The sequence below is a fragment of the Vicia villosa genome, linkage group LG6 (assembly GCF_029867415.1).
Source record: "Vicia villosa cultivar HV-30 ecotype Madison, WI linkage group LG6, Vvil1.0, whole genome shotgun sequence".
NCBI lineage: Eukaryota > Viridiplantae > Streptophyta > Magnoliopsida > Fabales > Fabaceae > Vicia > Vicia villosa.
In genome coordinates this window covers 66,833,464-66,848,386 of record NC_081185.1, presented here as the reverse complement: position 1 = coordinate 66,848,386, position 14,923 = coordinate 66,833,464, and the positions used below count along the sequence as shown (strand labels likewise).

At 35.1% G+C, this 14,923-nt stretch overlaps 1 protein-coding gene across 1 annotated transcript; it reads right to left on the bottom strand.

Moving 5' to 3' along the window:
- Positions 1 to 7,796: 7,796 nt before the first annotated feature.
- Positions 7,797 to 8,261, bottom strand: LOC131613801 (uncharacterized). The gene has a single exon (XM_058885441.1). The coding sequence runs from the start codon at positions 8,259 to 8,261 to the stop codon at positions 7,797 to 7,799; it is 465 nt and encodes a 154-aa protein (XP_058741424.1).
- Positions 8,262 to 14,923: the final 6,662 nt, after the last annotated feature.

Sequence of the window (14,923 nt, the reverse complement as noted above, 5' to 3'; positions counted from 1 at the left end):
TTAGCACATCTACAAGAGGCGCCATGCACTTAGAGTGTAGAGAACATCATTCCAAAATGATACCGTAAGTATAGTAGTAGCTTCCCTTTGTCATTTAACATCTTTGACACACTTGGAACTTGTCCATTCTTCACAAAGCAACATCTCTCTAAGCTTGCCTTTTAGTTCTTGCATCCCTTGTAGTCAAAGGAAATGGGTAGCAAACTTTGTCACTCCTTGTTTAACCAATTCAACATTGTCGGTAGTCTTTCTCAATAGATTCAAAGAAAAAGTATGGTAATAAATGTAGCCCACAACCGTAATCCCTTTTTGTATAACTTTTTGAACCTTAGGAATTTTGCCCATGTCTTCTAACATAAGGTCTATACAATGGGCAGCACATGGCATCCAAAACATATGAGGCCTCTTCAAACACAATTATTTACCCGCCGCTACATAGTTACTTCCATTGTCGGTAACCAATTGAAAAACATTCTTTTCACCCATTTCCTCAATAAAAGTGTCCAACAACTTGGCTAGCTTTACCCCCGTCTTGGCATAGTTAGAAGCATCAACACTTTTTACAAACATAGTCCCTGTCGGGCAATTGACCAAGAAATTAATCAAAGTTCTACCTTTTATATCCTTCCAATCATCAGACATAATTGAACAAACATATTTATTCCTTTGCACCTCTTGGTTCTTCAACAAACCTTTTGTATATTCCAATTCATTTTGAAGGAGTGGAACCCTAAGTTCAAGAGAACTTGTCGGTTTCAAATGAGGACCGTAGCTTCCAACAACTTCCAACATCAACTTAAAAGCTCTTATATTTGCTACGTTAAAAGCAACTCCGCACGTATAAAAAAAGTGACCAATATATTGGATGGTTCTTGCCCTCGCTTATTTATCACACGCATTATTGATGCTTCTGTTCTTAGTCTTCTTATACACCAAATCCAATGGCCCTTTAGTCCTCTTGACGACCATTGAAGAGGTCTCACTTTCTGCAAGCCTCTTTCTGGTTCGAATTCTACATATTTCCTCAATATCAATTATATAATCCGTATCTAATTGCATCAAAACCTCTTGTTTTCCTTTCTTAATTCTCTCTTTCTCAACCATTGCAGCACATAATATAACCTTAACATCCTCATGTGTTTTCAAGCAAAGAGCTACATCATCCTGAATTCCTAGTTGATGCCTTTTTGCTCTACTTATTCCCTCACTGCTTGTTATATTACAAAAATCATATGTCTCCTTCTTCTTGTTATCAAAATCCTTCAAATGATTATATTTCCATCCTATGTCCTTACTATTGATTGCTTTGAACGTTGGAGCACATGAAGCAATCGACGCAGAATTCTGTGTTGAAGATGATGCTGCCATGTTGTTTTAGTCTCTAGAATATAAAGATAAACGGTGTTTACAATAAAACAAAATACAAGGAATAGAAAAGAAAAAGAAATAGAAGGAGATGGAAGAAAAAAAGTTGAATAAGTAGAAAGAAACAACAAGAGATGGAACAAAACACCTTAGAATTGAGATGGCAGAAGGAGAGGGAAGAAGAACCGAAGGAGATGGCAGAAGGTGGCGGCAGCGGCAGCAGCTCAACAGTGGCGCATTTTTGTAGAATGAGAGAGGAGGCGCACAAGGAGTATAAGGAGACAGAAACAAAATGAGATAGGAGCGTTTAGAAATTAGGGCACGAGAGAGAAATGAGAAAGAAAATCTGTTTAAAAATTAAATTTAAAACATGGGCGTTTTGGTAATTTTGCCCAAAAAATGTTTAGAAAAAATAAAAAGAACTGGAGCCGCTCCGCCCGGGAATTTTCCGCGACCTATATAGCGGCTGAAGTGGCCGCTTTCTCATCTCCGCCTCAGCACCTTGCATATTGCGCAGCAGGATGCTGTTGCGCTACGGAGCGACCGAGATTGATTACTCAGATTTTACCAAAATTTAAAGGAGGTTTTAAACAAAATATAGATTCACTTTAAAAATAAAATTATTCAAAGAAGATCTAACTAATAGTGTTTCACCATGTTTTTCTTTTCTATTTCTTTTCTACTTGGGTTCTTCATAGACAAATGAAACCTCATTCCTTCTTAGAAAAATTCAAATAAAAATCTGAAAGAGTACCAAAAGCACAACAAAATAAGCATTATCTAAAAACATAAAGGCTGTCAATAGTTGGCCATCGAGCATGGAACGAAATAAAATAAACAGGTCATGCTTTTCTACATTTAGAGAAGAAAATAGGTTTGCTAGTTTTGAGAAATTCGCTGCATCCCTTGTAGCGGGAAGAACCAGCTTTTCTACATATAGAGAAGAAAACAACCTCTCTCTATGTAAGAGAACAACACTTGTAAATAACCGTAAACAGAAAATTGCATGTTAATAGAGCTCATCATTGGTGAAAAAATCTATCATCTTTGGAAGATATAAATAAAGTGTTAATAGAATGCATCAAACACTATTAAAAACTAGAACCGAAGTACGATACATACAAAGTCAGTTTGGCCAAAATTAAGAACTATCAGCAAAATAAGAAAGTAGAGAAAGCCACATACTTCACTATTAAAATAATGCAGCACATTCCCCCAAATTCTTGGCCAGAAATATTTACAAGAACACATTCTGATCAATATAATTATCATAAAATCAGCCATCAATATTCTCATCAATATACATTCATTATTCTAAATCTACATGCTCTTCATCCATATCCTTATCATCATCTGATGTGATATTGTCCTCGGACCCAACACCTTCGTGCTCTTCGTCCATGTTATCTTCAACCAACAATATAGATGCATCAACTTCATACCCCTCAACTGTTGTATAAGACAAATTTGTAATTTGTTCAACTACAATCACATCATTAATTGGTCCAACTTCATCAACTTGGTAAGCAAGATCTTCCACTAGATATGTTAGAACATAGTTTGGTTCTACATCCTTGCAATAGTTTTGATGATAACAAATACATAATTTTGTTAAGAACAAATATACAGTCTAATCGTATGTATTGACTTGCAGAAGTTCTGAAGCACTCTAAGAAGAAAATAGAACAATGAAAGTGATCTCTCAGAAGCAGAAGGCTGCATTGAGAGAAGTTTACAAGAATGAGAAGTTCTAAAGATTGAGAGAAGTTTACAAGAGTAAGAAGTTCTAAATATTGAGAGAAGTTTACAAGTATAAGAAGTTCTAAAAGATTGAGAGAAGTTTACAAGATGTTCTGAGACTAAGACGCTTCACAAGCACCAAAGGATAAAGCTGCATTCTAAACTCTGATAAGAAGTTTCTGACTGATCTCTCATCTGAACTAAATGCTCTGATAATCAGAAGATGCTCATTACGTTACAATCATTAATACAGGATCAATTAGTAACAGCTTAAACATCATTATGGTAGATAGAATCTTTATTTTTGGAAAGATCCTTAAATCACATTTTATCATCCTTCCAAAACAAGAAAATGTGTCTTTCAACGGATCTAAAGTTCACTCTATATAAAGAAGACATTGTTGAAGAATTGGACACAACTCTCACGCACGCGAACAGAAAAGAGCGCTCATAAAATATTCTTATTTCTTATTATCACTGTGCTACAATTTCGTGTATACATCACAGTTGAGATACTGCTTACTAGAAGCACTATTTGTAAACACACTTAAGAATTGTTTTGTAATTGTTACTCCTTGAGAAAATTGGATTATGATTTGATCTCGAGAAGATGTTGACGGTTGTCTATGTGTTATTGTAAACAAAGTTTTGATTAGCGGATTAAGACCTCATAAAAGAGAGGCGAAATCACCTTAACAGGGTGGAATGGAGTAGTTTGAGTTCAAACGAACTAGGATAACCAAACATGTAACTTGTTTTAATTTTTGAAAACCCCAATTCAAACCCCCTTTCTTGTGTTTTTCGTTTATTCAAGATCGCCAATTTCAATATGGCCCAATGGTTGTGTTTTTATTACAACACAACACCCTCGTTTACGTGGCACAATTGAAGGATAAAAAACATAATAAACTTGCTTAACAACATGTGATATTATGAAAGAGTCATACTCTTTGTACCTCCTGTCCATTTGAATCTCAACAGTGTCGTATGTCTTGTCTATTTTTGTGCCTATAGTTGGATCATACCAATCACAATAAAACAAGATAACTTTATTCTCCGAGTCCAAGTAATTGTATACTAACTCGTACATATGTTTAAAAAATTCATAGAAGTCATCTTCACCCCCATTTGTATCTCCTTTTACAAATACATCACTATTTTTGGTTTTTTCCCTTCAGTCCAATCTCATTGTGAAATTTATATCCGTTCACGAAGTGTGTGTGCCATTCGTTTGCGCTTTGAATAGGGCCTTCAAACAAATTTCTCAAATAGAGTATTTCTTGAGTCGGTGTAACAATGCTTGACAGCCTCTCCTTGAACCATGCTGGAAATCGAGCATGAATGACACCGGATGTTGATTGTATACTAGTACTATGAAAATAGACGTTGTTAAATTCCCTAAAAAAACATACTATAAGTTTCAAGATAATAATATTTTCACACTATAAATAAAATTAAATAGTTGGGTATACTTACTCAAGATATGGTTTAACTTCAACGCAGTTGATCAAGACATGAACATGTGCGGATTGCATTTCTTGTTGGGTCAACCAATGAACACCTTTCTTTCCAAATGGACGACCTGGAAGCACGGAAATTGATAGGGTGAATTGACTTCTTTCGCTAACATTTACAGGATTCCTTATGATTCTTGGAGTTAACATCAAGTTGTTGAAATAGTGATTGTAAAAATGTGATGTCTCCCGATGCAAATAAAGTGCACATATTGATCCTTCAACTCTAGCTTTATTTTTCACTGATCGCTTAGAATCACCGATGAACCTTTCAAATGGATACATCCACCTATAATGAACAGGTCCTACAAGATAAGCTTCATATATAAGATGCACAGGTAGATGTTCCATGGAGTCAAAAAAACCAAGTGGAAATATTTGTTCCAACTTACAGAGAATGATTGGAATATTTTGGTCTAACTTAATGATATCATCCACTCATAAAGTTGACGCACAAATATCTCTAAAAATTAAATAATTTTAGTTAGTGGATTAAGCACATGTTTGGGTAGAGAACCGAACGCAATTGGTAGCAATTGTTCCATACAAATCTAGCAATCATGACTTTTCATACCATGCAACTTCCCAGTGATAGCATCGACACACCTTGCTAAATTTGAAGAATACCCGTAGGGCATCCTCAATTATTTTAACCATCGACAAACCACTTAAGCTTCTTGTGAAGTCAGAGTGTAACTAGCCTTGGGTTTTAATAATTTTCAATTCGGTTGAGGCTTCAACTCCAACTCTTTTCGATTACACCAAATTTATGTGTCTTGTCTAGTCGTCTCATTATCTTTTGTCCTGTCTTTAACATCCATCATTGTGTTAAATATATTATCAAAATAATTCTTCTCAATATGCATAACATCAAGATTATGGCGCAACAATTTATCTTTCCAATACGGGAGGTCCCAAAATATACTTCTTTTTGTCCAATTGTGTATGACCCCTTATCCTGGAATCCTACATGCTTTACCAATATCTGTGAATTTTGGTAGGTCACAAACTTGGTCCCATACAGCACCTGGTGACAATCGAGGTGGAGGAAGATATGTTACCACGTCGTCTTTTTTTAAAACATGTCTTGTTTCTTCTATAGTTATGATTTCTTTGTAGGAATCTGCGATGACAGTCAAACCACGAGCTCTTCCCCCCTTTATCCAATGTAAACGCCTTAGTGTATCTCATGCAATGCGGGCAACCCATTTTGCCATGCATACCCCAACTAGACATCATATGCTAGAAAGTCGTTAACAGTTCACATCAAGGCAACTCGCAAAGTAAAGTTTTGTTTACGGCATATATCATAAGTGCATTCTCCAATCCAAAACCTTTTCAAATTATCAATTAAAGGTTGTAAGTACACATCGATTCCGGATTTTGGACTCGACGGTCGTGGAATGATATAAGTCAGAAACATGTATGGTTTTGTCATGCACATTTCAGTAGGGAGGTTGTAAGGGGTAACAATAACTGTCCAACAAGAATACGCACTTCCCGACGCTTAGAAATATGGAGAAAATCCATCAAAGTATAATCCAGGCTTGGCGTATCTAGGTTCTGCAGAAAAATCAGGATGTATCCGATCAAAGTGCTTCAAAACCTCGCCATTAGAAGGATGTCGCATAGTGCCTGGAGTTGTTTTGTTTGTATGATGCCATGTCATCTGACTTGCACTATGCATTGAAGCAAACATTCTTTTTAACCTTGGTATAGTCGGAAGATAAAACATGGACTTCACTGCTACACGTGTTTGCTTACGGTTAACGACTTTACTTTGAACTTGGTATCTTGGACTATTATAGAACTTACATTCCTCCAACAATCCATCATTAGTACGAAACTCATTGTCATAAAACAACGTGCAACCATTAATGCAACAATCAATTTTTCTTACACTTAAACCCAACTTCGGCACCAACTTCTTTGCATCATAAAAAGTTGTAGGCAAGTTGTCTTTCGTAGCAGTCGAGTCCAACATAATTTTTGTGAAGAATTCCAAACACTGATCAGGAACATTCCAATTTTTCTTGGCGGCCAATAATATCACACACATTGATAACTTTGAGTATGAAGACCCCTCAAACAACAGTATATTCATCTCATTCAATAACTGATAAAATCTTTGTGCTTCCTCATTCGGAAACTCTTCCCCATCAAAATATTCAAGTTTATCATAGGTTACGTTCACGTCGAAAGCATCCTCAACCATGTCACCAATCAGATAAAGTTTTCCTCATATTCCATAGTCGGTCGACTACTTGAAGCATGCATATTGCTAGTCTCGGGCACGTTCTTCGGCAGTTTTTCACCATTAGACGTCCAAACCCAATAATTTTTAATGAAACTTCTTCTATACAAATGACGTTCTACTTCCTCTGGGTCACTAATTATATGTCTACATTCACATTTAAGACAAGGACACCTAACTCCCCCTTCACTTTAACAACATTCCTGAGCAAATGCCCATGTGATAAACCTATCAACTCCTTCTATAAATTTGGGTTTAAGTGCACGTCTTTCTGATTCCAATCTATCGTACATCCAACTACAATAGTACAAATAATATTCCATCTTGAACATTTGTACAATCATTGCACTAATTAATATGTAACTTGTATGTAAACTATATATAAAACTGTTTTTTAACATATTCTCACATAATATATAACATATTCTCACATGAAATATTAACTATAAAAAATATATAACATATTCTCACATAATATATAAATTTTTATAATAAAATTTTTAAGATAAACATAATTATTTTGATTTTGCTTAAAAATAAAATTCCAACGCCAACATATTGTTCTTTTAAAAAACATAAAATGTATAAATTATGTTTTTAATAAATTATATATAAATATAAATAAAAACATTATTAAATATTCTATTTTTAGAAAACTATAATATAATATAAATTTTGTCTATATATATAATATTCTATTTTTTTACTAAACTTTTTTTTACCATTTAAAATAATAACACACACACACACATATATAATATAAATTCTGTTTGCCATTAAATTTACTTTTTTTTACCATTTTAAACAATAAATATTCTATCTATAACACTATATTGTGTATACTTCTCAAACACTATTGCATTCCTATAGCTCTAAATTTCATAAATAGCTTCAGCACAAGCCATTTTCAGGATACTCGATTTTCATCCTTTTTTCTTTGTGTTCTCATCTATCCACTTGAACTCTGCATTCCAGCCTTTAGGTTCCCTGTCAATGTTCATCCATTCAAGGGTAGCTTTCCAGATTCTGTTGGTATCCCTGCATTCAAAGAAAACATGATTTATTGATTCATCAACCTCTTTACACATGTTGCAGATACTTTCAGTAATTAATCTGAATCTTCTCATCCTATCCTTAGTTGCCATCTTTCCATGACATAGCAGCCATAATGTGATGAGTGCTCTAGGCCTAACATTGTTCCATTTCAGAACTCCTCGCCAGTCCACATTCAGGTTATCTTTTATCAAAGCAGCATACATGTTACTCATCTTAAACCTGGGCCTGCTCAGGAGGTTGTTCCAAGCAGTTTGGTGTTGCATGACTAGTTCTCTTTGCTTCATGATGTTTTTAATCACCCATGACCAACTTGTTCCAGCCACACAATCCATCACACTGCTTCCTTTCAGGTAATATGCATTAATCCACTTGACCCACAGGATATCACTCTTCACACAAATGTTCCACAGACATTTCATCAGAGTAATTTTGTTCCACTGATCCAGATCCACAATGTTAAGTCCTCATTGACTGTAGGGTTTTCACACTTCTTTCTAGGCAATTGGACTTTTCTTAGTGATTTCCTGGCTTCCTGACCAAATGAATGACCTGCATTTAGCGTCAATTTTGTGGATCACTGCTTTGGGGATGGGAAAACAGTGCATCCAATATTGAGTCACAAAAAAATTAACACTCTTTACTAGTTGCACCCTTCCAGCATAGCTTAAGAGCTTTGATGTCCAATGACGAATTCTGGAAACAATTTTCTCAATTAGGGGAAAATAATGCATGATGTGTAATTTCTTAAAGCTTAAAGGGATCCCTAAGTACTTAAAGGGGAGGACTCCTTCCTCAAAGTTGGTGACCTCTTTAATCTCCTGCATCGTGTCTACATTAACACCACCAAAGAACACCTTGCACTTAGCTGGATTAATGATCAGACCTGTGGAGGAAGAAAATCTATGCACAGTCTCAGTCATCATCTTTACAAATTTTGTATCTCCCCTACAGAAAAGCAGAATATCATCTGCAAAAATCAAGCTTGTGAGTCTGATTTTTTTTTGCATTTGGAGTGATGATGAAAATCAGTATCCAGCTGCATGCTATGATGTAATCTATGGAAATATTCCATCATGAGCACAAATAGCAAGGGGGAGAGAGGATCCCCTTGCCTAATCCCTCTACAAGCCAACATAGATTCAGAAAATTCTCCATTGACATTAAACACATAGCTTACAGATTTGACAGTTGCCAAAGTCCAGCTAATAAACTGCCTAGGTATTCCAAGCTCATACATTATTTCCTCCAAGGCTCCCCAATCTACCATGTCATATGCTTTTTGGAGATCTAGTTGCATCATGCATCTAGGTGTTCCACCTTTTCTATTGTACCCTTTGATTAACTCATAAGCTAGCATAATGTGGTGATGTATGTTCTGACCTGGTATAAAGGCTGCTTGGCTCAAGTTGATTTTTCCTTGTAGCACTTTCCCCAATCTAGCAGTTAAAACTTTGGACATAATTTTATAGAAGGTTGTACAACCAGCTATGGGTCTGTATTCTTTGATACTATTAGCATGCCTAAATTTTGGAATAAGGGTGACTATAGTTTTGTTGAATTCCTTGTACATCCCCCCCTTCTGAAAGAATTCCCTGACTGCAGCAAAAACATCATCCTTAATGATGTGCCAACTAGCCTTAAAGAACTTGGAGCCATAACCATCCACCCTAGGGGATTTTAAGTCACCAATTCCTTGTAAAGCTTCCTCAATCTCCTTATTAGTGACATGTGTGATCAGGTATTGCCTCTACTCATTGCTCAACTTTTTTCCTCTCCTCATGGTTGCTACATCAATATGAGTGAGGTTGTGGCTAGCCTGTCCCATTAAATTTTTGTAGAAGTCTATAACTTCATTTTCAATGTCCTTCTGGGTGGTGAGGATCGTGTCATCATTTTTCTTGATCATAGTCATACTCTTAGCTTGATGCTTGGTCTATAATGTTGATGTTTTTATTGGCGGATTGGAATCTATGTTTGGCTAAAATATAATAGCAGCAAAATGTAATAGAATGTATAAGTCTTGCAAATATAAAAGAATAAAACAGGTACAAAAGCAAGATGTTATATGGAATGTCATGACATCAACTCAAGACATCGCGCCTGCAGAACTGGAACATGAAGACTCAGTCTAATACTCAACAGATACAGAATATTCTATGGAATATTATGTAATCCTATGTGGCGTAGATTTAAAGGTCAATAGAATCAAGTCAGAATATTGAAGAATCTAATCAGAATATTGAAGATTAAGCAGTTTCTAATTTAGGAGATAAATTAGGAAACTTGTGATTAAAAACCTTTCTTTTAGCAGAAGATATATGCAGATTTGTAACAGCTAGTAGTGCTGCAATTTGTAAGCCCAAGTCCAATTGGGAATAGGTTATAAATAGAAACCTTTATAACCTAGTTTTAAAAAAGAGCAAACCGAGTATTGAAAAGATGTAGTCATTAGGGTTTGTAAAGGTAGACCACCCAGGTTGTGGGATGGCTGCCATGTCTTTCTCGACACCTATAGGTAAGAGAAGTTATTGTTCTCACTCGAAACCTATAGGTAAGAGTTGAGTATTATGTTCTTGATTAAAGCTGTGAAGCAAGATCTAGTTAGTTTTTATTGTTAATTGTTTAAATAACTGTTGCAGGGTTGTAACAGTTAGGTATCACTAGGGAGTGAGCAGAGGTTCTCTTGTCTTAGATGGAGTTCTAAGATAAATGTTGCATTGGGTAGTGACTAGGTAAACCAGAGGTTGTTTATTTGTAAACCATAGGTTGTTTACATAAAATAGTACTATTGATAGTGAAATCTTCTTCCTGGCTTGTTAGCCCTCAGAGTAGGTAGTTAAACCGAACTGGGTTAACAACTCACAGTGTTATTTATCTTCTGCATTGTATTGTATGTTTAGTATTGGATGTTGTAACATCGTGTATAACATCAGGTTCAGGTTTGACAGCTTGTCCACTTACTGAACCAATGAAATTTACAGTCTGGTTATGTTGACTGAACAAACATGATCCCAGTACTCATGGACTCCTTCTTCTTAGGGGTAATCAAAAATTGGGGATCGTTCTGTTTTGCCTTTGCTAAGCTGATAACAGATCAGATGTCGAGACATCGTGAGTGACATCCTGAGTCTGTCATACCAGAATTTCATTTAAGTAAGCATGGAAGAAAGCATTATTACCATCCCCTTTTTTATCCAATTAATCTTTGTTCTCTGCTGCAGCCAACTATCCTCCATGTTGTTCCAGTTTATCACAACTTCAGTATATATTTTGATGTCCTTAATTTTTTTGTTTATTCAATCTATCAGTCGTGAGATCATTTTGTGCTGTGGTCAGATCATGCCTAACTCGAGCCATCTTCTGTTTTATCCCAGTCAGAGGTTTGTCGAGATTTTTCAAATCCCCTCTAAGCCTTTTCAACTTATTCCAAAGAATATTCATAGGGCTACCCTGCATATGCTTCTTCCAGCTGCTCAATATTACCTCACTGTATACTCTACAAGGTAGTTATTAAATTTGAAACCTCCCTGTCTATGCTTGGTCTTCTCTCCACAAATATGCAAAAGAGCATGATCATACACAGTAGAGGGAACACTTTTAGGACATAGTCACTATAGTCATGGAACCAACTAACATTAGCCACAACCCTATCTATACGAGAGTATATTGGATCCATACTTTGCTTATTGCTCCAGGTAAAGTAGTCTCCAGTACTATCCATTTCTGCCAAGCCTGTGGAAATCAGCATTTTATGAAGGTCCTCATATTCAGATTCTTTTACCATTCTATCTCTTATTTTGTCCTGAGCTTTGTTCACATTGTTGAAGTCACCAACAACATACCAAGCCCCTGTTACAGTCTTCGAAAGGTCTTCAATATGATGTCAAAGAATTTTCCTCTACTCTAGCTGATTATGGGCATACGTTGCTGTGAGCCAGAACCTGAATTTACCATTGCTATCATACACTTCACAGTGAATAGATTGGCTAGTCATACGAATCATCTTTATATCTACTTTAGTAGGATCCCATCCAATTCAGATTCTGTTTTATAATACATATATTAACCTAATTACAAATTTTACAAAAAAAAAAAACATAATATTTAACAATCAACCAATAATTCAATTAATATATCAAATTTAAAATTGCAAAAATACCTCTTCTTCAATCTCCTTCAATCTTTTTGTTCAATATTTTTCTAAACCTCTTCAATCTTCAATCCTCTTCACTTCAATATTTTAAAGAAATAAAATTAACATAAATTAAAATTCTAAATCAGTAAAAATATTAAATAAATGAAATAGAAAATACAATAGAAAAAAATTATGAAAGAAATATACCTTGAGAAATTGAAATGGAAGAAAAATGGAAGGGTGAGTAAAGATTTGGTGTGAAGAAAGGGAGAGAAGAAACAGAGAGAAAGGGAGAAGAAATGAACAAAAAGAAATCAATGTTCAAATGGGAGTGCTGAAAGAGGATTTAGTAAGACCCTCAGCGACGTGGAAATCACGTTGCAACGTCTCTAACGATCAAAATAATAAATTCTGTATCGACGTGGCTTTCACGTCGCAACTTACCCTCATGGCAACCACGTCGCCATGTCCCCAACGATCATACTCTTTAACTTTCCCATCTGCCATTACCTACACTAGTCAAGTCAAAGTCAGAATTAAAGTGTTGCGACGTGAGAAACACATCACAACATAAAATTTGAATTTTTTTTACTTTCCCACCATATTACATTACAACTTTTAATGTTTTTTATTTATTTTAGATATTGAGACGTGGAACAAACACAACTTTTTTTTTAAATAAATATTCTCTGACTCCTCATGTGATAACTTGATTTTGATTTTTAAGTATTAAAATAATATATTGACGTGATTACCACGTCAGAACACCACTTTTTGCCACATGCCATATTTCTTGTAGTGTACAGCGGAGATCAAAATGAAGTGAATTTTGTAGCTTTCAAATCCTAGCACAAAATTTGATAGAAATGAGTCATAACATAGTTAATAGCAATAACAGAGATGCGAGAAGATAAATGAACAAAGATGAGGAAGTGTAAATGCAGACTCTTATAGTTGAGGTTGGATCTAGACACCCTTCTTCATGAAGGGCCTGACACTGCAATATCTAAAAGTTCTAAAATATTTGCAATAAAAATGAACACATGCCCAAGGAAGAAGAAAGAAAGATGGATGATACCTTGTCATACTTTGCATTTGCAAGTTCATATTTTCCTTTGAATAACCGATTACCCTGTAAAGCATGAGATATTTTGATAGCCAATTTAAATTAGAGTATAATTTGTATATATCATGATTAAATACAAAAATTACAGTAACAGTTATGTCTCTGAGTTGTGAAACTCCTGCAAAACTAAGGCGACACAGAACTTAAGATACAATAGCATCACAAACAAATAAAGATACTATAAAAAGTAAAAGGACCTATAAATTCTAACATTACCAGCTCATTAGTTAACTTTGTAGTTATATTTTTCTCTATAGGAAAACACGGCTCCACCTCAAGAAAGAACCTATTATAGAAATTGCGACAAAAGTTTAGTGAAGAAAAAATCTAGTAGGACTACAATGGTTGATTTAGGAATGGTTTCTACTACCTGAGACAGTTGATAATTTCATAGATGTTTTTAAAGCATCTGGCAGAGTAGGACTTCCATCTCTAATGCATATAATTGGCAGCGATCATTTTGTAATCCTTTCGATTCTCGCAACATCCTGGAAAAATTACATCAATGGCTCAATGTAAGTGGCAGTCTAGAAAATGCAGACAACACATAATTGTCTTTTGAAATTTCGTATAATTGTCATCTAGCATGACGAGAGAACTTCTTTCTTGTCTCGCAGAATTTCCAATATTGCTTACTGGAATGACAACAACATACAAAAGCTTATAATGAAATCATAAACATATATCCATCTCCTTCTTCACATGATTTTTCACTGAACTGAAATCATAAAGACTCAAAAGTCATTATGCGCAAATGGATCTCGTACGAAAAGTGAAGATATTGGATCTCAGATAAAAACTTATGAAGAAAGTGACAATTATAACACAAGCTTGACATAAAGACATGAACTTTTCCATTTCAAGCTGAAGTTGCAGTTGAAGAACATGAACAACAAAAAGTGTGCAGTATACACATTCACAAAACCATATGCCACTCAAGACTCATCAAAAGGCAGTCACCAAAATACGACCCATCATCATTATCATCATGTAACCAGACCTGCTCTCATCACAAACAATACATCATCAAGATAATGCAACAGTATAAAAATAGATCCAACATAAAAGCAATATATCTCACTATTAGCGAAAGTCATGTTCATGTACTCAACAAATCGAAAGCTATTAAGACATAAATGAGATGAAAATTTCCATACCATCGTGTTATTCCTTCTACCAGATCTGCTCATGCTCTTTGTGCTAAGAAGAGAAAACATTTCATCATTATGTTCAAAATCATCAATGGACTCGACTAGCAGCGCAATCCGTGGACTCGATATATTTCACACAAACTTGATTCACGTTCTTCGGTTCCAGTGTTATTGGTGGTCGCGTTTCTAGGGGTTGGAGAAAGAGAGACGAGAGAGAAAAATATGCTATTGGAGAGAGATATAGAGAATGGTGTGTTTTGAGGAAGGAGAGAGAAAGAGAAGGGAGAATGGGAGAGAAATATGTTGAAATGGTGTGTTTTGTTTGTCTACCGGATAATGCAAAGGTTCACAAACTATAACAAATAAAGGGTGAAAGAAAAGTTGTATAACATTGTCTATTGGGTAAAGACAAAAACACTCCATAATTTAAAAAATGTGTGCCATTTGAATGAATGAGACAATATCATTGATTGATTAATTCCATTGAATTAGCAAGTTATCGAAGTACCATTTGTTTAGTGCAATTTTATTTTTCATTAAAGGTATTTTAAGGTGTTTATATATATATATATATATATATAT

What these genes read in the sequence shown, in the direction of transcription:
- LOC131613801 (XM_058885441.1), bottom strand. Translation starts at nt 8,261, where the DNA reads ATGGATTGTGTGGCTGGAACAAGTTGGTCATGGGTGATTAAAAACATC.